This window comes from Haliaeetus leucocephalus, unplaced genomic scaffold (genome assembly GCF_000737465.1).
Source record: "Haliaeetus leucocephalus isolate CR32 unplaced genomic scaffold, Haliaeetus_leucocephalus-4.0 Scaffold140, whole genome shotgun sequence".
In the NCBI taxonomy this organism is placed as follows: domain Eukaryota; kingdom Metazoa; phylum Chordata; class Aves; order Accipitriformes; family Accipitridae; genus Haliaeetus; species Haliaeetus leucocephalus.
The window spans coordinates 5,811,074-5,835,947 of NW_010972576.1; the positions used below are offsets into that span (position 1 = coordinate 5,811,074).

General features: G+C 39.4%; 1 protein-coding gene across 1 annotated transcript in view; it reads right to left on the minus strand.

The window, feature by feature from the left end:
* Nucleotides 1-24,798, minus strand: part of MND1 (meiotic nuclear divisions 1 homolog (S. cerevisiae)) — a 42,049-nt gene extending 17,251 nt beyond the window's left edge. Inside the window, exons 1-6 of the mRNA XM_010586116.1 lie at nt 24,761-24,798; nt 23,222-23,287; nt 22,347-22,404; nt 20,579-20,727; nt 3,236-3,310; nt 1,240-1,354 (exon numbers count right to left, since the gene is read on the minus strand). Of these exons, the coding sequence (XP_010584418.1) occupies nt 1,240-1,354; nt 3,236-3,310; nt 20,579-20,727; nt 22,347-22,404; nt 23,222-23,287; nt 24,761-24,763 (466 nt within the window). The 5' untranslated portion in view covers nt 24,764-24,798. The remainder of the gene's footprint in view (nt 1-1,239; nt 1,355-3,235; nt 3,311-20,578; nt 20,728-22,346; nt 22,405-23,221; nt 23,288-24,760) is intronic.
* Between the last annotated feature and the right edge of the window lie 76 nt (nt 24,799-24,874).

A 24,874-nucleotide genomic window follows, 5' to 3' on the forward strand; every position in this document is an offset into this window, starting at 1 on the left:
AGACTGCTTCAAGCGAGAGGGTCCTCAAATCATTCAATGCAATGCTTATGATAAGGGTACCTCAGCAGTTAAAATACCTGGCACTACAAATCCTTCTGCTGTTGGAATCTGCCTAACCTCATTCATTTTTACAGCTGGAATCAGCTGGGAAGTGTCTGTCATTTGCCCTCAGGAGAGCACACAGCAAGGGATTTACAGCACAGTAACTAACCTCAGGTCTTGAGTTTGCTTATTCCCTGGCATATCATTACATCCTTGGGGAAAGATAACGCAGCTGACAAAAAAATGTCACAGCCCCTCAAAATAAATAATATCTGTCCAATTTAGGGGTGTGTGGCCACATCAACTGTTTACGTTCCTGGCTTTCTCTGAGCACATTTCTAAAGCTGTGTACTTTGTTAGAAGAATAAAGAAAGAGAAAGATTCAGTTAGATATCTTCTCACAAAAAGGTCTGTGCCTGTTCCTCATCACTCTGTAATGGCATTTTGGCATTACAGCAACTGAATATGCAGTGGTGTTTGGGTAGCAATGTAAAAGCCTAATAAATAAAACATGAAAGTTGAAGTAGAGAAAATTCAATAAAATTTCATGCATGCTTTTCATTTTTCATGCTAAAGGATCAGAATATTAAGTACTTTTCAGTACCCAATTCTGTAATTAAGTATTAAAGTCACTCATCATTCCTCATATTCCATTAGAATTAGAAACTCCAACCAAAACCCAGCATGTCAGAGACAGTACAAACAGTAAGTCAACAATGTAATACCATACTTACGTATAAGTGACAATTAAGTGTCTCTAATGAAATGCTTATGTCCTAAATAGACAAGACAAAGTAAGTAGAAAGATACCTGTTTTGCCAGCATGGAATTGAAGGTAAATGAGAGCCAAAGACTACTCTTCCTACACACATTCTAGGGTTCAGCACACTTAGAAGTTATAGAATTAATATAGTTCTAGAAAGAATGGTCCTGAGATTAATTCTAATGCATCAGAGTATTTCAATTTTAGGATTGTTTGTTAACTGCTCAGTTGCTGGCAGAGTAAATATCAATAAAACCCCCTTATATAATACAACAGAACATGAAAAGAAATGGTCAGTGTACCTGTATTGTATTGCTTACAGCTTTAAAAAGAAAATCAGCTATTCTTTGGCTTATCTCTGCATACCAGATTTTAAGCTAAAGAAGTGCAGACCTTTTCGTGCAAAAGTTCGCTTTGAACAATATACAACTTACGCATTTCTTCAATGACGTCTGGATCACATTCTCTGTATTTGTCTATTTCTGCCTTTAGCTGCTCTTTTTTCTGCTGAAGGACAGCAAGTTCCTCTATTAGAGCTGCACGTTCCGCCTGAGGATTCAAAGTATTTTGGTAAATATGAAAAAATACAAAAATACAAATCAGTAATTATTGCAGAGAATGTTTGTTTGTTTGTTTTAAAAAAGATGTAAATTTAAAAAGCTGTTCTCACTACTGCTTTCTGTCAATGAACCAGTTGAGCATTTTATGCACAGACAAAAATCCCAGTGACACTAAATGATATCAACTACAAACTGGAAGTCAAAAAAAATAAGGCGAAAATGGATAAACAAAAGAACAATTTTCTACAAACTTTGAACTCAGCATGGTTTGACAAACTCCAAACAGTTCTCTTAATTGTTGGGCTTAAAGGTTAAATGATATTTAGGAGTGCCAGTCTTGTAATTAAAGACAGCATTGCAGAAAAACCTACCATTCACACTTCCACAAATCGGGATGCTGTGTATGAACAGGCTCTGAATTTATTTTTCTTCTTTTTTCCAAGTCATTTAAGAGCAGTCGTCTCAAAAATAAATTCAGATATTTATGACATGATAGTCTTTGCTGGGAGAGGATACAATATCAACCTCAAACATTCTGTTGATCAATAAGGATCTGCAGACACTGACTCAACATGAGCTCTCCCATAGCCAACTCAGCACATACTTCTAATTCAGTCTGTAGTTACAGCCAAACACTGTAACTGGCTGGTATTCAAAGAACTCATGCTAGGGCACTGGGTAGCCTAAAAAAGCCAGATAGCATGAGTTTGCAAGCCATTCCATCAGGTTCTTAGCCAATGGGAATCTCCATGGCAGCCCAGCAGTCTGAGGTATTTTGATTTTGCAGGAGGAGGGTTGTTGGTTTCGGGTCTTTTTATTTATTTTATCTTAAAGTTCCATAATCCCAGTGCTTTTGCCAAGAGTCTGGAGTCAGCACATTCTGAAAATGCAGACTGGAAATCAAAAGCTTCCAGATGCTGGGCTATGAAGCCCAGCTGCTCAGAGACCAATATCATGATCTAGATTTCTTGGGAGTTCTTCCTGATGTATAATCCAGAATCAAAATGTCAGAAGCATCAGCCAAAACAGGATTTCCAGGACCAATAGCTCCTTGTAACTAGGGCAGGCCACATGGTGGAGAAGCCCAAGTCTTGAACAGTCCATTTGGAAACCTGAGAAGCACAACTGCGTGAGAAACCTGCCTGGGATTCCCTGATTACAGTCAAACCCAGAGCATTTCTATAAAACATTTTGGATTTTAAGATTTGGCACTTTCCTACAAAATTCAATTCCACCTGAAAACTTCTGCTGTCCCTGTTTATACATTTATTTATTGGATATATAAACCACTTTAGACTGAGCATCTCAAAACAAATCAGCAACTTAAAATACCATATGAAGTATTTCTGACTAATATGCTACTTCATATGTGTGATAAATACGATACCTAAATATTATTTTGCAGTGTTAACAGCTTCAGCATGCAAAGACCGCCAAGCTTACATGGCTGCTCAGAACAGTAATTTAGAAATATAGATTATAAATAAGATTAAAAAAAAATAAGACCCCCAGCACCTACGTTTGCAGTTACTAGATTTGGCAGTTCAGCAGCCACTGGCAACTTTGGTACGTACCTCTGGGTAGTTCAAGTTTTAAGATATCTTTAAATCTGAAAAAGCCTGGAAGATTACCAGACTTCAGGCGGTCACACATTTTCTCAGCCTTGGAGCAGCCAGTTGTCAATATTTTACTCATTAGTGCATGACCAACTAAGGAATAATCTAATATCTGATTTTTTTTTTGTCCTTTTCTCATCTCCAGTATTTAGAATTCTTAATGGATTTCCAACAGCTACATCAGGATTTACAAACTATGCATACTTGTAGCCCTATTTCCTGGTAGGAATGCCTCCCCCCGCAAAGCAACTTACAGTATCTTCACGTCCAATTTTTGATTTCTCAATGCTTTTTTGTAAAGCCTCTTTTTTCTGACTGCTTTCAGCAAACTGATAAAGGAAACAAAGAACAAAATCAACCTATTTCAGTAGCATATATTAAACATATCTATACAATCTGTATACATAGAAATATATTTAAATAAACAGGTGGATATACTCTTTTAAGTATATAAATTTATATATATTTATAACTTGTGTAATAAAAATAAACACAAAATAAATACAAAAGCACCCAAATGTAAGTCTGAGGCTCTGAACCACAGAAAAGAATTACAGAAAGCAACTTAAAGTCTAAGAAATTTTCATTCCTGTGGCACATAATCTTGTTATGTAATACATGTTCAGCATGGGACCAAAATCCTATTTTATACCATAATCTGGCATCTCTATGCAAAGGACTCCATGACATGGAGGCTTTGGATTAGATGATTTCCTTTGGTCCTGTTCCAGCTCTCCTCATTCAATGGAAGCAGTGACAAAAGCTGTGGCAGATCCATCTGCTCAGCTGCTGATACCAGTCTTCCCAAATTCTGGTATGCCATTGGCACAGCCCCAATCCTTTTGCATACTGGCGAAGAGAAGCCTCTATAGGTCAAAGGCATGTAAAGCCATAGCCCCCTTTTTCTGTGCTGCACTCACACTGCTAGACTTCAGAGTTCCCTTCCTTGAGGCCTGAGGCAGAGGAATCTCGCAAAAGTTGCATCTCACAGGGCTGGTGTGAATACTCCCTCCATTTTCCTGTTACTCTAGGAGGAATCATTCGTAAAGAGAGATTTCTCTCCATTAACCTGCCACGCATCTTGAACCAGGCCCTTCCAGTTTAGTTGGAAGTTTTCCAGAGACACTTTGGAAACTCTTAAGCTCAGCAGAATGTATGACTCGCCCCTCAGGGACACAATACTGAGAATTAGCCAAAGTAACTTGAAATATTAAATGAGATGAATGAGAATGCAAAAAATCTAATAAAATACAGTTTGGAAACTAGTTACTGCATTTGAAACCAACACAAAAGAAAAAAAAACAAAAAACAGTAGTATGCTTTGGAAGTACTCGCTCTTTGGTTTAGCTTCAAGACGTTCTGAGCACCAGTCAGGTAGAAAACTAGCACATCAGACTAATCATGAAGATGATGAAGGTTGCTGTCAGAGTCCAAGTTTCATTCTGCCCTCCCCCAAAAACCCTCACATGAAGCCTCCACTTCTACATTCCCTTTCTCACTGAAGATCCCACTGAGTGGAAAAGCATTCCTAGACATTTCTTGCAATCCCTAGCCTAGATAATTTAACTGTATCATTTACATTCTTGTGCAGCTGAAACACCAAGATCACATTCATACAATACAAACGGAACTGTTCTGGAGCTATAATCACTTCTCAATTTCTATTTAAACTCATGTTCAGTCCATATTTTCAGAAATATGTATTAAATGTAAATGCATGATAAATATCAGGCAGAGCTTACTGCCAAGTCTCAGAGATTAGCCATAATGGTAAAAAGAAACTCTGCACTGGTGGTCCGTATAGATTAGGACACAGCCCAACTGCAGCTCACTGGGTTTAGGGGCTCCTTTTATAGCTCATTTTTTAAAAATTAATTACTCTTTCTGGATAAGTATGTGTTCATACATGTGTGAGCATACACACAGACAAGAAGGTCTCTCTTCAAAAAGAATGTTTTCATTTTTCTTCAATTTATACAGAAATTACACTAATGGTAAGGCATATATAATTTGGGGAAAAATATGTCCAGCTATTTCCTCGTGGCTCTCAGTGCAAGTAACCACAGAGGCAGTGTGGGTTTCAGTATGTGGCTTGAAGTACACCAACATCTTAATTTTAGTGGATACTTAAACAGTACTCTTTCTGGGCTTTCCACAAAATTCTTAAAATATTAAGTGCGTTAGTCCCCACATTATGCCGTACTAAACAGAAGTATACAGTTCAGAAGAGGACAAGTACATAGGTGCAGTTTGCAGTTCATGAAGCCTGGGGAAGACAAACACCAGGGCATGCATCTTTCAGTATCTCTGAACAAAGAATTTTTCTGGAACAGAACTCACAGAGGAAGCAGAGAAGCCAAGGAGCTTATCTAGGCCCATATGCCACAAGTGCAAAGCAGCAGCCAATGCTTTCTGCAAGACAGGTCATAAAGGTGTCACCTTTTCTGTTTTTTCATATTCATGAAGTTCTTTAGGAATGTTTCTGCATTCTCTAAAATGGAAGCACAGAAGGAGCTCTCAGGAAACTGCAATAGAATCATAAAAGCTGTTTTCCAGCTTGGATGCATGTTTCCCAGTATGGCATCTTATTATTTTCTTGGTTCTCTATATTCCACAGCGTTTAATCATCAAAGAGACAGTAATGACAAACACTGAGAACTACAGAAATTTCTTCGATTCTGACCTACATAACATGCAAGGCTGCCATGCCACAAGGTCAGAAGATCAGAAGGTCTTCCTCTGCCTAAAAGCAGTGATGATTTTGGACAATTTTATTCAAGATTTTGCTTTCTTCTCTCACAGATCTTAATTTCTTAGGGGTTTTTTTTAAATTCTGTCTTCACAATCAAGAATTTACAAAATAAAATGAAACCACAGCTCCTTGTGTATTATTTAGAAATCACAGTGTGTATTCCCATGACAACAAATAAAAGATGAGGATAAGGAAAGGAATAGCAGAAGGAGGCAAGATACTGAAAAAAACCAAACATCGGACAAGGCTGCAAAGGGCAAGAAATAGATGGCCAGGATCTGTGCAAGGAATCTATGATGATGGGAGAAGCAGAAAGGCTTGGATACAGAGGTGGGAACACAGCTGAAAATAACCGTACATGAAAGAAGGAAAGACAGTCAGCAAGGATAAAGGAGTCAGAGGAAGGATGAACACAGACAATAAAATACTTAACTGAGAGGTAAGAGCAAATGGCAGATGACAGGTTATAGGGCATTAGAAGAAAAAAGAAAAGCAGAATTTGCAAGTGTTGTGTATGTATGACAGCAGAGGATCACATCTGGCCAAATATAGTGACTTACTTTCCCACTCACCAGCTGTAGAAAAGCCTGACTGCAAAGGACCACAGCAGGAGATGGAAGATTTCAATCCTTAGAGCAATCTTGGGACATTTTTCAAGTGAACTGGCAAATAATTTCTCAAGGAACAATAACCACCCTGAGAGAAATCTGACTCCTGCCAATAGCAGTGAGATTGATCTGGAGAAAAAGCTACTTATTGTCTCCCTTCTACACTTCTTAAGAGATGTCTGGTCTGACACATGAACAACCTTCTGCCACAAGTGTAGGTGACCAGGTATGGCAAACGAGTACAGAAAGAGATATTCTACTGTACTAGAAAGTTTTGTGTCTTCAGTCTGTCTGACTGCTCCAAATCAGCACATGATTAAGCAAGATGCAAGACAGCTGGAAAAATGTCACCTAGGGGAAAGCTGTTCAAAGGAAGAGGAGAGACTAAATAATTAAAAGCTAAAAGTAAAAAAAAAATCTCCACAAGAGCACTTTCAGTGTTTGCAAAACATGGTGGGAGCCTGCAAGAAGACAGATTAATGACATAAGTAACTAGTGTCTATAAAACAGGAGAGCTGGGAAACAGTGCCTTTAATTTTACAGACCACTGTGGTCAATTAACTGACCGCTGGCCTAGCTTGGACACTAATTCAATCCAAAGTCCCCCAAAGGGATGTTCTTTCTTACTTTGCAAAGGTCTCACAATGTTTAGCTATACATTTGTGCAGCAGCTTGCATGTGCTTAGTGCTATGTGCTGATGATAACCATCAGTTCCATCACAGGCCTTGGGGTCTGGTTTGTATCAAAGGATATAGATTAGATGTACACAGGTAATTTATAATATACTTTGCATGCATTATTACTATGGTTCCACTTTGGCAAGTTGGTGATGTACATTTGGAAGAGGAACATTTAGCCCTGACACACAACAGCAGCAGGTTTCAGTTCTCTTCCTTCTCAAAACCTGCCCAATACTGTCCTAGCTCTACACGACTAGATTTTTATTCTCCAGCAAAAGTTTTTGTTGGTCGTATCCCTTCTGGTTCCTCATTCTTAACCACTTTAACCACCAATATCCCACCAAACATGTAGCTTGTGTCCCTAGCACATTAAAATATCTACAAACCTGATGTAAGCCATGCAAACACAGACCCTAGAGTATGTACACTGGACAAGAATCAAACCAAGGTCTCATACACTAACCACCAAGAGCATTCACAGCTGTTAGCCCACTGGCATTATGGTCTTAAGGAGAAATATCATATTGAGACAGGGAACCAAAGAAACCTTAGCAGATATAGTAGATATATGAATGTGGATAGGAATTGTTTAATAATTATCTAGCTTATAATGAAGTTAAAGAAGTTTCAACAGAGGTAGACATGGCCCAAGGGGATGAGAAGTGATGTTTAACGCTTGCATTGTTGAGGCTGGCTGGGACAGGAGATAGTCCCTGATAAGAAGCAGCAGTGGCTCCAAGAACCAGCCAAGACGGACCTTGTGATTTGGACAAATGCCAAGGGACAACTGAGTCTGCGCAGGGACAGAAGGTTGAGAGTTCACCGTGAAGAAGACATACAGCCCTCATCTTCACGACCACCATAAGGCGGCACTGCGCAAGCGCAGTTGAGAGGAGACTATGGAAATTACTTCCTAGAGCTAATTTTAATATGAAGCAGGGATAGGTAATGCCTATGTATAGGCGTATTGCGAAACTCTATGTATATGTAACACTTGACTGTATAAATTTAAAGTGAACTGCCAAATCAGGCGCGCACGACTTTGGTGGGACTACCCCCCGTGCTGCCCAGCGCTGAATGAACATACCTACTTACAATCTCACCGATTGTGGAGTCTGTTTTCCACACGTCAATATGCTCAGTTTTCTTTCTGCCAAAACACTCAACCAAAAATGGTATTAAAAACTACTGCTATTGTGAGCACCACTCACTGTGGCACTACAAAAGAATTCAAGACATCAATTTTTTAATTGTTTATAACTTTGTAAATTTATTTACTTTGGGTTTGAAGCTCACTATGCTTTGTTTCAGGCCGGAGGACAGGGCTTGTTTGCTTTTAGCTTAAACAAAACCAGTTCAAGAGTTTTAGGGTGACATTTGCAGTAGATGAGTGTATTTCTTTCCTACATTAAACCTAACCCACCACTGAAAAATTTAAATGGGTATTGACAGAAGGCATGGAGAGAAAGTACTTCAAAGCATTCCTCTAGATTTTAAAGAAAGATAAAAAAAATTTGAAGCCAGAAAGCAGACTAATAATATAGAGAGAGTAAAAATGCAAAGATTAACAGCCAAAGAACAAACTGAAAATATTGAAAACAGACCTGTTGTGTTAAAAGAAAGGCATGGAACATTACTAAAAGAGACCACTCGGCAATCACTGTTGACTAAAACAATAAAACTTAAAAGGGGGGCGGGGGGAAGGCAGCACATCAGTGTGCAGAATTGCTTTCTAAAGTACTACACAAAGCAAGCTAAACATACAACTACTTCTTTTACATATACAGTCACACATACATACTTGCCAGGGCCTTGAAATACACAGAAGCAAACTTCTAAGTTAGCTAATTATGCTCACAGCGGAGTAGAGAGTACTATCATGAACTGCAGTATTCTTACTTCTGCTCTGCTCTTAGGATGCCCACGTACCACTCATGAAATGCCAGTTTTGCATATAACCCAGTCAGTGAACTGAACTACAGTAGAAGCAGGTTCCAAGTTCACTGGGACTTCAGTCAGGGATACGATGTACTCTTACTGAAGCACAGACAGCAAACATACACTTGTCATGTAAACACAATTAAAAGATTTTTTTTTTTCTTTTAAAATTTGTAGAAGGAAGAGAAAAGAATCATGCAGTGTCTTACCCCAAGTCACTATAAATCACTTCAGCAATATGAAGTATGGAATCATGTTTGCTGGGACTTAGAAGGAGCATGAGAGAAGCAACTGGGAGACTGCAATGGTCCAAAAAATACCGGTAAGAACAAGAGTAGAGATTAAAGCAATGTAGAATAAGAATTTCTAACTCAGAAATTGGAGAATAGACAGCAAGAATTTTTTCAACAAGAGAACACTGTAAGATGGACGGGAAACAGACTGTAGAAAAAGAGAAGAGACAGAGTTAGGCCCACCATATTTCTGTACACACAAGAATATTTTTTCTTAAATACTGCATTATAGGTATACTGGCAAAATGTTCAATACAAGAACTTTCTTCTCTTTATGCACGCTACAAATTTTACCATAAAAAGACTACTTCATTTTTAATGCATTCTTTGAAAGAGTCAGCTGAAAAACTTGGGAGAAGGTAGCGAATAAATATAATTTTCTGGAGAAAAAGGAGACCCAAACCAAATTATATTTGCTATTCAAAATGAAGGGCTGGTACACTGATTCTTTTAAGTGAATAATACTTGTTCCAAAATATCATGCTATTAATTCTGCCAGTGTGAAAGTTCTGTCTTCTTAAAGAAGTACTGAAGAGGTAACAAGTGGATATTTTTCAGGTTTGGATTGTAACTTATGTCAGTGGTAAAGTTTCAGACACTCAAGCAAAGTAAGTGAAGGTTTTTTCAGGGAACTAACTGAACAAATATCTGACTCTCCATACAATTGTCTGACAAAGCACTACAAAGATTCTCAAAAAATAAGAATTCTGAAGTTAGATTTCTGCACTCATAAGCAGTATTTGTATGTTTTGCTAGAGTATCCATGTGGGTAATACTAATTTACTTGCCCCTCCCACAAACACAATCCATTTTGTGTTTCAAGATTAAATTTAGGCCTATAATTCTGACTTATTTAGCATGCTAACACATGAGAGCAAGACTGAAATATCACTTGGTAAATCAGGCATGGCTCTATTCTCAGGTCATGTTGAGTAGGAGATAAGTCCTTCTTCCTGCAGAATGCAGGGTATCCAGAAGAAACAAATGAGGAATTCCCCCTCCATTGGAACCTTCACCCATCCGTGTACAAACCTTATATTGCTAGCTGCAAATATTTTGAAGATTATTACTATACAGTAAACCCCTCCACATTAAAAGTAGCTTTTAATTCAATTATTTTCCATCTTTTTAGATTTGCCATAATAGTTAAGTTAAAGTTACTTAGAGAAGATGTCTTGCTGTGAGCTTTTGTTTTTGCTTCATTCATTTGCAACACCATTTGGTAAGTACTAGTTATGCAACTGAAAATAATCACTCCAGGCCAATCTCCCTAATAGACAAAAGGTGAAAGAAACAGTTGTGCAGGCTGAATGAAAGACCTGAATTTCTCTGGCTCCTTTCAGAGTTGGCATAATTGGCATGACCTGAGGGACAGATGGCTGTCTACTCAGATACAAATACCAAGTATGCCCAATCAGCCTAAAAAAAAAAAAGGCAAAAAAAAAAAAAAGCTGAAACGCCTCATTCTTCAACCCTGCTTGACAAATGCAAGCAGTCTAATAGGGAAAGCTGAAAGAGCCAAAAGGCATATGCATGACTGACAGAACTATAGAAAATTCTAATACCTGGACATGAAGGATGCTTGTAACTGCATATAACTGTATTTGCTAAACCTACAAAGTCCAAGGCAACAGTTAACAGGTCTGTTCAAGACAGAAAGAACATTGAAAAATATTTTCCCTTGGAAAGAAAGGGAGAGAAAGAAAAAAAGTTCTAATTTTTCCCTAAAGGGCTTTTAAAGATTGCTATCCCAACCAGTTGGGCCATACACTGACAATGCCTTCAGAGACTAAGCACAGACAGTCCCAAGTTAAAATACAACATTCATCTGATATTCCCTGAGCTCAAGTCCTGCCTAAAGACTACAATAAGCAAATCAAAACTTTATTCCACAGATTTTAAAAAAAGCCCAAATTCTACACTGAGATATTATCAGTAAAATAATAAACCTCAGTGAAATACATCTATCAAATTTCAGAGTTTTGACAGCACTGTTACATATTCACTCTTCATGCCAATTTCATCATTTTTAAGTAATGCTCAGGCAGATAACCAAGTCATCTCAAATTCCTGATACAAAGAATAGTCCTTGACAGAACTACCATGTATTCAACAATAATGAGCTGTTTGACTGTGACGACAAAGACCTTTCCTCTAAAGTCTCCCTGCTTCAAACTAACTTCACACATTTTGCTTTTATACTCTGTTTTTTTTTAATTTTTTTTTTTATTTCATTCCTTTCAGAAGAGGAAAATGCTACGAAGTGAGACACATATAATTACATGCCAGTATTTTATTTCTGCATGCATGCTAATTTTCTAAAACAAAATATGCTATATTAATTGAACAACAAGATTTTAAGGTGAAAGTCAAAGTTCAAATTAAATCAGATTACAACTCACTGTCTCCATCAAATCCAGCTTTGAAAGTAGTACTGCCTCTGCGCTATACCCAGGCTAGAAGGTCCTGGCCCTACAGCAGAGGAAACTTATGGGTTTGCCAGACAGTGCAGAACATCTAAACCTTTAAACTTTCTCAGGGTGCTGGGTTTCTGCTGATGCTGAACTGTCACTCACATCTGCCATGGGGGCATGGGGAGACGTGCAGGGCTTAGGGCTGCATCTGTGCCAGATTTGATTGGACTTCTGGAGTGAGAGCCCCATGTTTATTCCCAATTTCTTTGCATTTCAGATTGGCAATTTAATTGCAATGTCAGGAATGGAGCCAGCAGCCAGTATGCAAGCCTCTTCAAAAAGGAAAGGTAAACCATGTGATGGTATTACCTAAAAAATTCACAGTTTCACAGAAAACACTGTTAGAAAAAGCTAGTATTTTTTCCTGTGTTATATTAGAATGAATATATAATATACGCTACTGGGGCACAGTAACAATATATCCTCTTTAATATAGTAGGATTCTTCCTTCAAACCTACTTTATAACCTTTACAGTTACTACAGAGCCAGATTTAAAAAAAAAAACCAAAACCAAACCTGCTCTTAAATCATGCCAATTTTAGCTTATGCTCATCAAGAGGGCAGGAAAGGAAAACCTACACTTCACAGTTGCCATCAATCTAGTTACATATTAACAGCTAGTAAAAGGAAAAGCATGAAATTCAGCTAATGAACACCAAATTATGAGGTTGCTTAATTCTAACAGAAGCCTCCAGAGCACCATATTTTTAGAAGTCTGCTGTGACAGCAGTAACTAAGCATACCCTCCAGGGCTTTGTAGCATGCCATTAAACATAATTCCAGAAGGCTCTAATAAGTTACAGCATTAGAAGAGTATTCTCTGCTGGACATTTTAGGACTTACTAAATTCAGAATCATTTCAAGACATCAACATTTTTCAAATGCAAGATGCAACGAGGTAACAAAAGCCCCAGACTGCTTCAAATAAAACTGTTTTAGCATATTCCAGGAGACTGATCCAGCATCAACAAACAAATGAGCATAGATATAATCAACATATTCTCAATGTTTAAATGATGCAAATTCTCAGCCTCTTGCTTTTAGGATACTTCTTACTGCTACAGCTCCCACTGGATGGTATGAAGTTAACTAGTCATACCATACCAGCCTCACAGTTGGCCGTTTCTTTATGTGTCTAGTCCTTTATTTCAAAGAAAAGGTACAGGTCAGTGAAAGCCTGCAGGCTGAAAATAGGGAGGGGTCACTAACTGCCTCTGCTGGGAGAGTCATTACTACACAAAAGAGGAAAAGAAAAAAAAGTGAGCCAGAAGGGAATGGAATCACCCAGCAGACTGGGGCTGCAGATTATCAAAATGGCCAGGCCAAGCCAGGGAAGAACAAATAAAAAAATAAAGGGAAAAAGGGAGGCCCAGCACAGATATGGGAAGACTGCTTAGTCAACACATTGGGATCCTGCCTATGTATTTTAATGAGCATTAAAAGAGAGAACTCTACAGCAATTAGACTTTTATTTTTCCTGGAAAGGGACAATTTATTACGTTTTCTGCAACCTAGTAAAATTAAATTGTGAGCATACATATTAGAGAAAAATGTCTAAATAAATAATTCCTAACACAAGTCACACACATTAGTTGCAAAAGTACTGATGTACTTCTCTGACTTTAGAGGACAATTCTTTAACTATGCTATCTATTCCCTAACATTCATAAAATTCATACTAAAAAGATAGCTCTAAGCTTTTCTAAAAGGTTTTTCAGCAAAGCTTAAGATCATGATAAACCTTAAGGCACTTTATGCCTGCAAGTCCTTTATGTTCGATAAATGAAAAAAGTATTTTTAAAAACATACTGAATACTGAATTACTACAGCTATTCAACTGATCATAATGTGAAAGTCTTGCACCCAAAAAATAAACTCTTCCATCAAAAGCATTAGGCCATGGATTCCAAAGGTGTTGCACATGTACCTCTAGGGGTAGCCCATCACTGCCACAAGGAGAAAATCCAGTGAGACCCTGTATTCAAAACCATCGACAGAGGCTGAAAATTGAAATAGAGATCTGAGGTGTGTAAGGAGCTCTTTTAAAGGCTGATACACCATCTACTGAGGACACTTCTACAAAGCAATGCAAAAAAGCTTGCTTCAACAGCACTAGGTCCCACAAGCACTCCTTGGCTGATTCCAAGTGCCAGCCAGGGTATACATCTTGTCCGTCATCTTCAGCGACGTCACTCAACTCCAAACACCATCAGGCCTGTTACCCCTCACTGAACATCTGTCATCTCCACGGATTTGTACCTCAATTCAGGATTGATTACTTTAAGCCAGCAACCTCTGAGCACTTGCACCTACTTGTAGTCCAGAATCAATCTCCCAAACTGTGTGGAAATACACTGACAGCTGAGTGAGTCAATTGGATCAAGGAGGAGGCTGCTCAGACTGAAATGCTGTGGACAGCAGAAGTTTCTTATGCTTCAGTCAGTGGTCTGAAGCAGTCTCTATTCAGCAACTTTCCATGCAGTAATCCAGTCACAGTATTTGAGGAGGAAAAATATATCCGTCTAAAGGGATAGAAATAAATCAAGCTGCATCTTGAAAGAACCTTCTGATGGTTAAAACTCAAAATTTTCTGTGTGCATTCTGAACAAATAAGGTTTGCTCCTTTTAGTTATGTTGTCAAACATCTCCAGGAGGCTTCGAGCCAGATTACTCACCAATATGATTATTTTTTTCCATTAACTATTTTCAAACCATGTGCATTCCTAACAAAAGCATTTCCTAATATAGCATTCCCTGAGACTTTTTATTTCTTTTAAATAAAATAAATCCTTTCTCTTTTCATATTTCAGCGCTCTGTCACGTAGTGATGTGAAGCACTATTACGAGTTCATTCCTGGGGTTTTGATTTGGTGGTAGGTTTTGGGTTTTTTTGTTTTTTGGTGTTTTTTTTTTTTAAAATAGCTGCCAAAGGAGAGTTAGTATGTACTGACTTCTAAATTCTTCCCCTGGCTCAATAGATGAGTCATGGGAAGTGAAAATCTCTCCTCTTACCAACCCCCCTAGGGCAGGGATTTAAGGAATGAAACATCAACTAATCCCTTCCATCTTAACTAACACTGGCGCAATGCAATGCTTAGTGGGATAAAAAAAAAAAATTGCCAGAAATTCTCCCCAAGTCTCTGTTGCTCATGTGTATCTTGAGGCGAGCACATGGAACAGCATAAAAAGTCTACCCTGTATCCTGCTCTGAAAAGATTCTGTTGAATCTTTGTTGCAGTACAAGGTGACACCATCAGGCTCTTGGTGTCAGAAGGAACAGCAGCTATAATACTGTTTGCCGTTAAACTTTCCCTTGCAAAGCCCAAGAATACAAAAGAATAACCCACAAGAAAGCAACAGCATGAGAAATAAGGTAAGTGTGACAATTAACAATAAAATGGTGAAATGAACAGTTTTGAACTGAACAGTGAAATGGAACTATCACAAAACCAGACTGGGGAAAGGAAGTAAACTGGTTGTTTCCCCAAGCTACTGAATTACAGTGCTTACAGTACTGTCAATAGTTAGACTAACAACTGCAAAATCTTTGAAGAACTTGGTATTTCAGTTCCCTATCTGTTAAAAATAGTACATTATGTACTATTGCTGTGGCAATCCTCTATGACCTTCTGGTTTGAGCATATATCCCTGTCATAATGAAGGCCAGACACTCTTCGATGTCACCAAGGATCACTGAAGTTACTTCTGCCTCCCTTGAGCCCTGTAGTGTCAGTACTAAACCTGCCTTGTGCAAGTCCAGCTGAGATCCCCCCAGTCACACTGGCTATGGCAGACAATGTGCCGGAGAGATGGGACACTTCTTACGGCTTCTGATGGTTGTGGTTTGCAGACTCATCAGCCCTTGGGTGAAAAAGGTCTCACTGTTACTAGTTACTTTAATTAATACTTAATTCAAGCCACTATAAAGCAAAATCCAAACAAGCATTAATTCACCTTATCTAAAACAGACAGCACAGTTGCAAGTGTTTTACCAAAGATGTCACTGAAAAAATGAAGAAAATCTAAGCTGAATCTGTTTATACTGAGGTTACATCAGAAAGGTTTCTCTTTTCCTCACTCACTGATACACCATTTCCTACCTGATAAAAATGTTGTCAAGGTTTTGGATGCGTATGTGCCGCCTTCTCTTCAGCAGGTAACATATCCTTCATATTCCTATCCCTTCTGTAGCAACAGGTACATCAGAACAATACAAAAACCAAACAAGCAAGGGGGCTAATTGTATGAAACATACTAGCAGCTCTTGCCTGAGATCGAACGTGACTGTGATTAACACGCCAGTTGCTCATCTCCAGTCTCCTCATTTTATGCTTGCTGTGAAATCAATAAAAGGCAGCAGAATCATCAATAAATTATGATCTTTCAGCTTACACCGCATAGGTCAAATTCTTTGTTAGTTTAATAAAGCCCCTAAGCTTCCAGTATTGTTATGCCAAGAATAAATATCTCATTTTGTCAAAATATAATTGATCATAGGTAATTCAAAACTTTAGAACCTGACTGCCAGGAAAATATTGATAAAGAATAAAACCGCATCCTTTCACCTTTTCTTATGGAAGGAAAAAAAAAAGCAAACACCCTCTCAGTAAAGCTTCTGTAGTTCTTGCAACAAAGGTGAAGTGCCATTAAAAATTTCTCCACTTATAAACCTCGTTAAAACAGTATTTCTCAATCTAGACCCTTGCCCTAGTTTCACCATCTCATAGCTGTACTGATGCAACTATAAACCCATCTAACCAAAATGCAACTTCCAACATCTTTTACTGTTTCAGTGGTCCAATTCACAGCTGTATAAGCATAACAAAGACATGAAGAACAAGCACCTGGCAGAAGGCATAAACCCTTAAAAGCAGCCATGCCACTGCAAAACAAATCAATACAAAATCCATAGGGACCTACTTAGCAATTCTTACTCTGTGAGCTATTGGGGAAAAAAATTGCAGCAGATGCTACACAAACTAAAGTTATTCACTGTCCTTGCTTTTAAGAAAAACAGGAAGAAGTCCAAACAGTAACCCTGGGTTAGAGAGCAGCACCAAGATCCTAATCCTAATCAGATCAGCACAAGATTTGCCATATACGTCAATTCAGGGGTTAGTGCCCCTCTCCAAACACCTGCCCCCACAAAAGCAAGTTGAAAGATGCGGGTGGGGAGGGAAGCTATGTCAAACAAGCATTATTTTTAATTGCCATATCTCTGCACAAGGTGATCACAGTGATGATGTAATAAATCCTTCCTGAAAAAAATCTAAGGTATACACAACCACTGTGAAGTGTAACTTTAAATATCCAGCCAAAACTGGCTTGCTCTTCATTGTGAATACTGAGTCAGACTTCTTTGCTACTGAGTCTCTAAATTGGGGTGGTGCTCAATAATCCCTAAAAAATCTTAAACAAATGTTTCAAGAACAGTTCTTAAACCAGCCTCCCCAGGACCACAAGCTCTGTAAAGATGCAGAGAGCTACAAGCAGCTTGGCTAAAACATTATGAAGTACCAACATAGGCAGGCAAAAGGTCCTGTAGCAGGCCCAACCTGCCAAATGTAAGCCTCAGCGCTATGAATTAATACGAGAATTTGCATCACGGAGAAGCTTGTTCTGTTCCTCCACATTATTTTCAAATGTCTCAGTTCAGCATTGGGGGTCACCCCTATCCCTTCACTACTTACCCATGCCCTCAAGCAAATAAAGATATTGCCTCCTGGTAAAAGACCTTAATTGCAGTGTGAACTGAACTGCTAGATTTTTAAACTTGTGCTTTAAGTAAGGTGGCTTGATTCCAGCTTTTAACGGCTGAAGAAAGACACCAACTCATATAGCTAACAAGTGATCTGGACAAGACACAGGAAGAAAAAATATCTCTCAGCATGCCGCAAGCTGTATACCAGTATGATCAAAGACAAGCAACGTGCAACAGAAATGGTACAATAGCTTACTTTTTTTCCTCTACTTTGCTTGTTCTAACAAGAAGTTTTGTGATACTCAGTGACTGGATTTAGAAACCCTTAAGAAAATCTGTATGTGTTCACATCAAGAAGAATACAAACACTAAAATAGCTAATTTGAACTCACAGACAGAATCTGTTATCATCTTGTAAAAACGTTCAGAGCACTATTCATTGAAAATGCCCCCTTTCCACTGTGTCAACAAAGAAGCTATTTTCAGCTAGTGAAAATGTTTTTTCCCTGAAATGCTGAAATACTTCCATTCTCATCAGAAAAGCAAGGTAATGAATATAAGTATTTTTTAGGACTCATAACATGGTCTAAAGAGAGCTCTTGTATCAATAAGCCCATATGTTAGGAGCAGGACTTGGTTTGCAAATAAGGGTCTGGTAACAAAACTCTCTCAACTGGAACAGTTTTATATTGCAAAACTGTTTATATCAGCATAGTTTATCTTCTACAGAGAAATAACCAGAAAACAATACAATAACTACATACCTATTATAATTCCATAGTAATAGATGGTTTTACGCTTAATAATGTAACAGTACATTTAAAGCATATGTTTGTAGATAACCCCTGGATACTTATGGTGGAGCACATTAGGCAGATTCTGCAAGACATTCCAAGAAGATATTCATCAGGGTATGCCAAAGACCTGCTTGATCAATTATCTTTAAAATTCATGATGGGACTGGGCCCAAGGGCAAAGACAATAAATATAAACTCCTTCAGTCAACTACTTGGCTATAATATCGAACATGAGCAAAAATAGAAAGTATCCAAGAGCAGATCATTTGCATTCAACAAGACAGTGGCATCAGGGTGTTTGATGAACAGAGCAGGAGTTTTGGCATGTATTTATTCAATTGCTCATTTGGCATTTCTGTTGTGGCAGAGTAAGTAGCCTGGTCTAAAACTTGTGTGAATATACTAATAAGCTGAGTAACTTTACTAGGAAACTCATTTCCAAGTCAGTGTAGAGTTAAACTGATCTCCTATATCAGACAAATGAAACTTCACTGGAGTAGGAATCAGTGCATTGTTACTACCAGTCAATAAAAATTAATTTAAGCCCAGTCACGCCAGACTAAGTTCATGCCTGAAAATAGTACAAGTGTATCCAGCTAAATCAAGGAAGTTTTTAACATCTGGACTCATTTGAGTTCTGAAAACAAAGGCAGTAAAAGAGCAGGCAAAACTGTCAGTGGGACAACTTAATATTAACCAAGTCTCAGTACACACAAGGTACAGTTTATATCCGTGATACTAACAGGTCACCTGAGATGCTGAGAAAGTTACTCAAAACATAGAGGAAGACAGTGGCAGAACCCAAAATTAAAGAGTCAGTAATTTTGATGACCCATACAGTACCACAATAGCTATCTCAAAAGGCACTTTCCAGCTCATCCAAAGCACCTGCCTGAAAGGTTGTCAATACACAGTTCCAGTTAATGATGGGGAGGACTGCAGTACTTTCTCCTTACTGCCACAGACCCCTGAATGTATCACTAGCTCATAAAAATGACATGAATTAGTGAATAAGGAGAAAGGAAGTGAAAGTTCTAGCAAGTCTTACTCTTGATCTTGAAAACTGAAGCAAATGCATCGGGCATGCGACATAATACCAGTAGTCTCCTCCCTCTGCCAGATCGAGGCAAACAGACACACAAAATACCTTCAGATAGCCATCCAGAGCACCCGGGCCAGTAATTAAAATGTTCAGGGCAAAGGGAAATGATCTTATGTTGGTTAAAACAGAACAGTGGACTGGACTCTTTCAGTTTAGTAATGACTGAGATTTACAAGCAATGACAAGGTTACCTCTCAGATGGTCACACTGCACTCTATACATAAACAAGAGATTTCAACTTCATTGATCAGGCTATTTTATCTGCTTTGGTGAACAGTCTTCAGATTCACAAACTGCTTTTTCATTTCAAGCTGGGAAAAAAGCGTGTTTTTATACAATTAATTTGGAGCTTTAAAGAAGTAGCTGAAGTTGACAACGCTCTGCATAGAATGGCAATGACGATACCAGAGCTATGCCTGAAGAAAACAACATCTGTAAAGATGTTGAGATGCTACCAATAATTTTGCATTAATTCAAATGATTCTTTAATAAATGGACATAATGCTAAATAAGCATGGGAAAAGTTGGCAGAGTTGTGGCGCAATCAGACCATAAAGCTAGTTTATTGATCTTGTTATCATGTACTCTAGTTGCAAATGAACTGATGAATAGATGCTTTCCCACTCCAATTAGAAGAAGCAAGAAAGACAGTTCCCAAAATGTAGGAAAGAACCTGATCAATAGAACAGCAATGTTGCAACAAAAGATGCCTTGCTCTTCTGCAGAAGATCATGACCAATTTGCTCTTCTCTCTTAATAAAAATGCAATGTGGGATTACACAAGTGCCCCCAAATTAAGCTACCGATAAAAGCAAAGAGGAAAGTACAATGGCCATAAGTAGAAATCATTGCCACATTTACTTGGGTTATGCATTTCAGTCCTCTCATGGCTTTTAGATCATGACAATGTGATGGCCTACATTATATAAAAGACACATAAAAGCATATGCTACCTAAACATTTAGAGGAAGTCCTTAAATGATATTTTGCATCATGAATAACCTGCTTTCACCAGCAAGTAGACAAAAAGTCTTCTCAAGCTCCAGCAAGAACAACCTCCAAAATTTTTCTGACATGATAACAAGACAATGAGAACATCGTACCATGTGTGCCAGATGATTCCTATAGTAAAATCTGTGTGTGTGTATGCACACGTGAGAGCGCGCAATATGAACAAGCGTGACAAGGGGGCGTAAGAAAAAAAGCAAACCCATTCAGGTAAATAAGTACTTTCCTTAAAACAGATTTACCTGGGACTCCAATTCTTCCAATTTACGCTTCCTGGCATGAAGAGCTTTACTTGGAAAAGCCCAGAAATAATTGGAAGTTCCAATTCTATCAGTGTCCACCATGCCATCATCAACTAAGCTTTGCAGAATCTCTTTCACTGACATCGAGGCTAATAAAAGCAAAAATATCAAATTAGAACAGCATAGCATCTAAACTATGGAGAATTATGAATACCATAAGCCATCATCTACAGTCGTCTGTATGAATATTTTACTATAATGTCAGCTAGCTGGAAGATTTCAAGAGGACACCATGCCTGATGCTTCACTTGAAGGAATGAATCTCTTTGAAATCAGCAGTTTATACATAGAGGCTGCTATTCTGTACAGTCTGCTACCAGATGTTTGTAGAACACTGCTCATGAGTATCATAAAACATATGTACATATTACAGTACAATACCATAACAAACTCATGAGAGGGTACTTGAGTAGTCTTGCCATCTTAATTCTAACATGGATAACTTATAATTTCTTGATAATTTCTTGATTGTAATTACATTTCACTTTGTAATGCTTAGCAAAGCATTTAACAGCAGCAGAGGCACTAGAGCCATCTGTCTACAGACTCAGGAGGGGCAGATTTTACTTTTAATTATATTCAGTTCCAATACAGAAAGTCATCTGCCATCAGAAGGATCCAAAACATTTCTGAACATAATTCTTCATTTTCTAGTAAATGTGCGGTATAATTCACCATTTCAAAAATGGTACCTGTTCAACAAAGCAAAGTAGTTATTATTATCCTCAAGTGTTGCAGATATAAAGACTTGTGAGCTAATTTATAGTTTTCAGTGTCTGACTCTCAATTTCAAGTCTAAAGGGGATCCCAGATCAGGAACATCCAGTCTTTTGGAAGCTTTAGGCTGGATGCCCCTATGGGGGTGTTTCCACAGGCTAGACATTTTTCTCTTCAGAGTAACTGGGGCTTGGGTTGTGTGGCTAAATGCCTTCATATGCAGAGGCAGGATGAATTTGGACTATTCAAAGGTGTAGATGATTTTAGAAACTCTACACTCCAGATTTTTAAATATGAAATTCCATTGCTTGTAGTTACTGTTTTGCATCCTTTTCCTGCAAATTACAATTAAATATATGCATTGACAAACCAATCAAGACAGCATCACATGTCTTCAGAAGCCTATGAGTGCTTCTATTAGCTGCTGACATAACTGAAAAACACTGCTTTGCAATACTCACATATGTTTGCAGTTCTTTCAACAAGTTCATTTACTCTTGCAGTGCTACAAAGATATGCTAGTCAAGGACAGTGGCAACTACACTATTATGCTTCACCCCCCTTTTATCAATGGGCATAGAAGGAAGCAGAATGAGGAACATGTAAAACAACTCAACACCATAAGATAAATCCTCTTGGACCTGATGCTAAACCAATGGATCTTATCAGGAAGGCTTCCATTGAAAAGACAAACCCCTTCCACTTACAGCTGTCTAGCCATTTTTGGGGGGGGGAAAGCTCAATAGAACATTGACTGTGTACATCTGGACTAGCATTTTAAGATACTTGCGACATTACAGACAGACACTGTTCACTACCTGAGTGCACGTAACAATTTCATAGACTGAAAGTCACTGCAAGTCAGGCATCTCAGAGCCTAGGAAAAACCCCATCCCATGTTTTAGTAGTTAACTTGGAGTTAGCTATGACATTTTAACAATCTCCCATTTTGGCCAAGGGCTCAAGAAAAATAACTTTTGTAAACACTTACTAATCCCTTTTTCTTTTGGAGCAATCTTCTCTATATCCTTCAACTGGAACACATCTTTCTGTGCAAAACATAAAAGACATTTTAGTTCCAAATGACAGCATCATCTAAGCCTGGGTGGTTTTTACACTAAATCAATGGCAACAAAAGCAAGTAGGAAATACATTGCATGTTTATGTTTTGCTAGGGAAACATGCTGCATACCCCTCAATAGAATTAGAACATTCTCAGAATTAAATAAAATTTTTAAAAAGGCTATTATTATAACAAGCCCTGTTCTTTTCTTTGGTGGTCTAAAGTCACCATATTTTGCCTCAAGTTAGTCAGTAAACCCCTTAGGGCAGACAGAGCTCAGGTTAGATTGTCAGCACCAGATGCACCACGTTGCTCAAGTACTCAAATGTCACAATAAATTTTTAATAGGTGAAACATAGTGAATTACATATGTCACCAATGTAATCATAGCTCTGCTTTTGGATTTCCAGGTTTCTTCTCCCCAGTGACCTCTTCCAGGTCTGCTCTCATCTTTTCTAACGCTTAGATTTCTTGCTCCTACCATAAACCACAGTGGCATACTTCCTAATCTCTTGCTATCCCTCTTATGGTAACAGACTCAAAATGAGAAGATATGAATAGGGAGCACAGGAAGCATTTAACACCACCTGTGCATCTTCATGCATTGGCTCCACCTGGGGATGAGCCACATGATCAGAAGCTATATGAATCAAGCTCTGTCCCTGTGATTTATACATTGATGACACAGGGCATCAGTGAAAAGCACAGTGGGATATACATAGTTCATCTACATCTACAGTTAAGCTCCTTTTAGGACCCGTTTTCCCACCCAAGTGAATGCAGGACAATTACAAGTTACTCACTGTTTCAAAAAAGATCTCCATCATGCGAACTCTCTTCTCCTCAAAGCTCAGACCTTTTTTCTTGGACTAGAACAGGAAAAAAACCCAACAACCAAACCCTAAAACATTCAGCCATTTAAATAATTAACATCTGCTCAGAACTCAAATCTATTTACCTCTAAGTTATATTTGCCATCCTTTAAAATACCTTATCACTAACCTCAGACTTTCAGATAAACTACTTCTCAAAGAATCATTACACCAAGCTAATCCACCTGCAATCTATTAAACTGAGGGACCTATATTCCAAGTTTGGAGCAGAGCTTTCACACAACCCAGTCCGGCTCAAACCTCAATGTTTCCTGGCATACCCAAACAGTTCCTCGTTTTACCTTACTAGATTAAAAATGTCTATTTATACCAATTCTCAACGACTCACTGAAATGTTTAATAGTCCTTAAAAAGATAAGAAGGAATATCTTTTGAGTTTTTTGTTTAGAATTGTTTTTTATCTTATGATATAGAGACACTAGTGCGAGATGTAGGCCATTTAGATTTTTTTAAGGAGATAAAGCGAATTTTGAGGTACTACGTCTTTCTTCAAATTTCCTACAGAAGTTTGTAACTTCAAAGTCACATTTTAAAAACTGTATCTATTTCTTTTCCCTGCAGTTGTGTGACCAAGCAGTAAATAACACGGATTGAAAGACAAGCAAAAGGCAGAAACGACTACTCACAAACTGCTACCGGTAAGACAAACCTGAGAAATAGCCTCCTCTGATCACTGTCAGAGACGCCAGTGTGACGTTCCCCTTGCAAAACTAGGATACAAGGTATTTCGCAGGGAATCTGAGTTTTATTAATAGCGCTCGGCACAGTCCTCAGCAAACAAACGCGGCGGAGTCGCCACGAATGTAAGACACAGCAGGCGCACCCGTTCGGCAGCCGCAGGTGCCACCCCCGCACGCCCGCAGCCAGAGCCCGGCCCAGCCTGCTCACACCGGGGAATGCGGGCGGCCGCCCATTCCCCCGGCCTGCCGGCGGGACTAGTGGGCACCGTGCCCGCCTCCAGCTACCGTTCCAGGGGCCGGTTAGATTTACGTCGCTCGTCAAGAAAGCGGGCAAAGAAACGGCCCACGCCGCGGTAACGCTACACCCTCAGACCCGGCGTCGCGGGTGTTCATCGAGAGCCGTGGTGCCTCCCCAGACCGGGAGCAGAGGGGCTGGCGGACCGGCAGGTCTGCTGCTGCCTTGCGGCCGCTGGGGACGCGGCCCCGGCGGCAGGCGGGCGGCTCCCGCCGCTCTCCCTCAGCGGCCGCAGCGGGGGAGGAAAGGCGAGGCGCGGGCGACCGTTACCCGCAGCAACGGCCGGCTTGCTCCGCCCCCTGCCCGCCGTTGCTGCTGCCGCCGCCATGCCCGCCCCGCCTCGCCGCTCCCTCAGCAGCCCCGCTGCCTCATTCACCGCCCGGCCCGGGCGCGGTACCCGCGCCTCACGTCGCCAACGAGAGCGGGAGGAGGGAGGGCAGGCAGGCGGGGTGCCCCGCCGCGGCCGCCGCTTACCATGTCGCCTCCGGCGCGGGCGAGGCGCCGGATTTGATTTCGGCGCCACCGGGAGGGAAGAGGCCGCTGGGAGGCCGCCTGCGCAGCTCGCAGCGCCGCCTGCCGCCGGCCCCG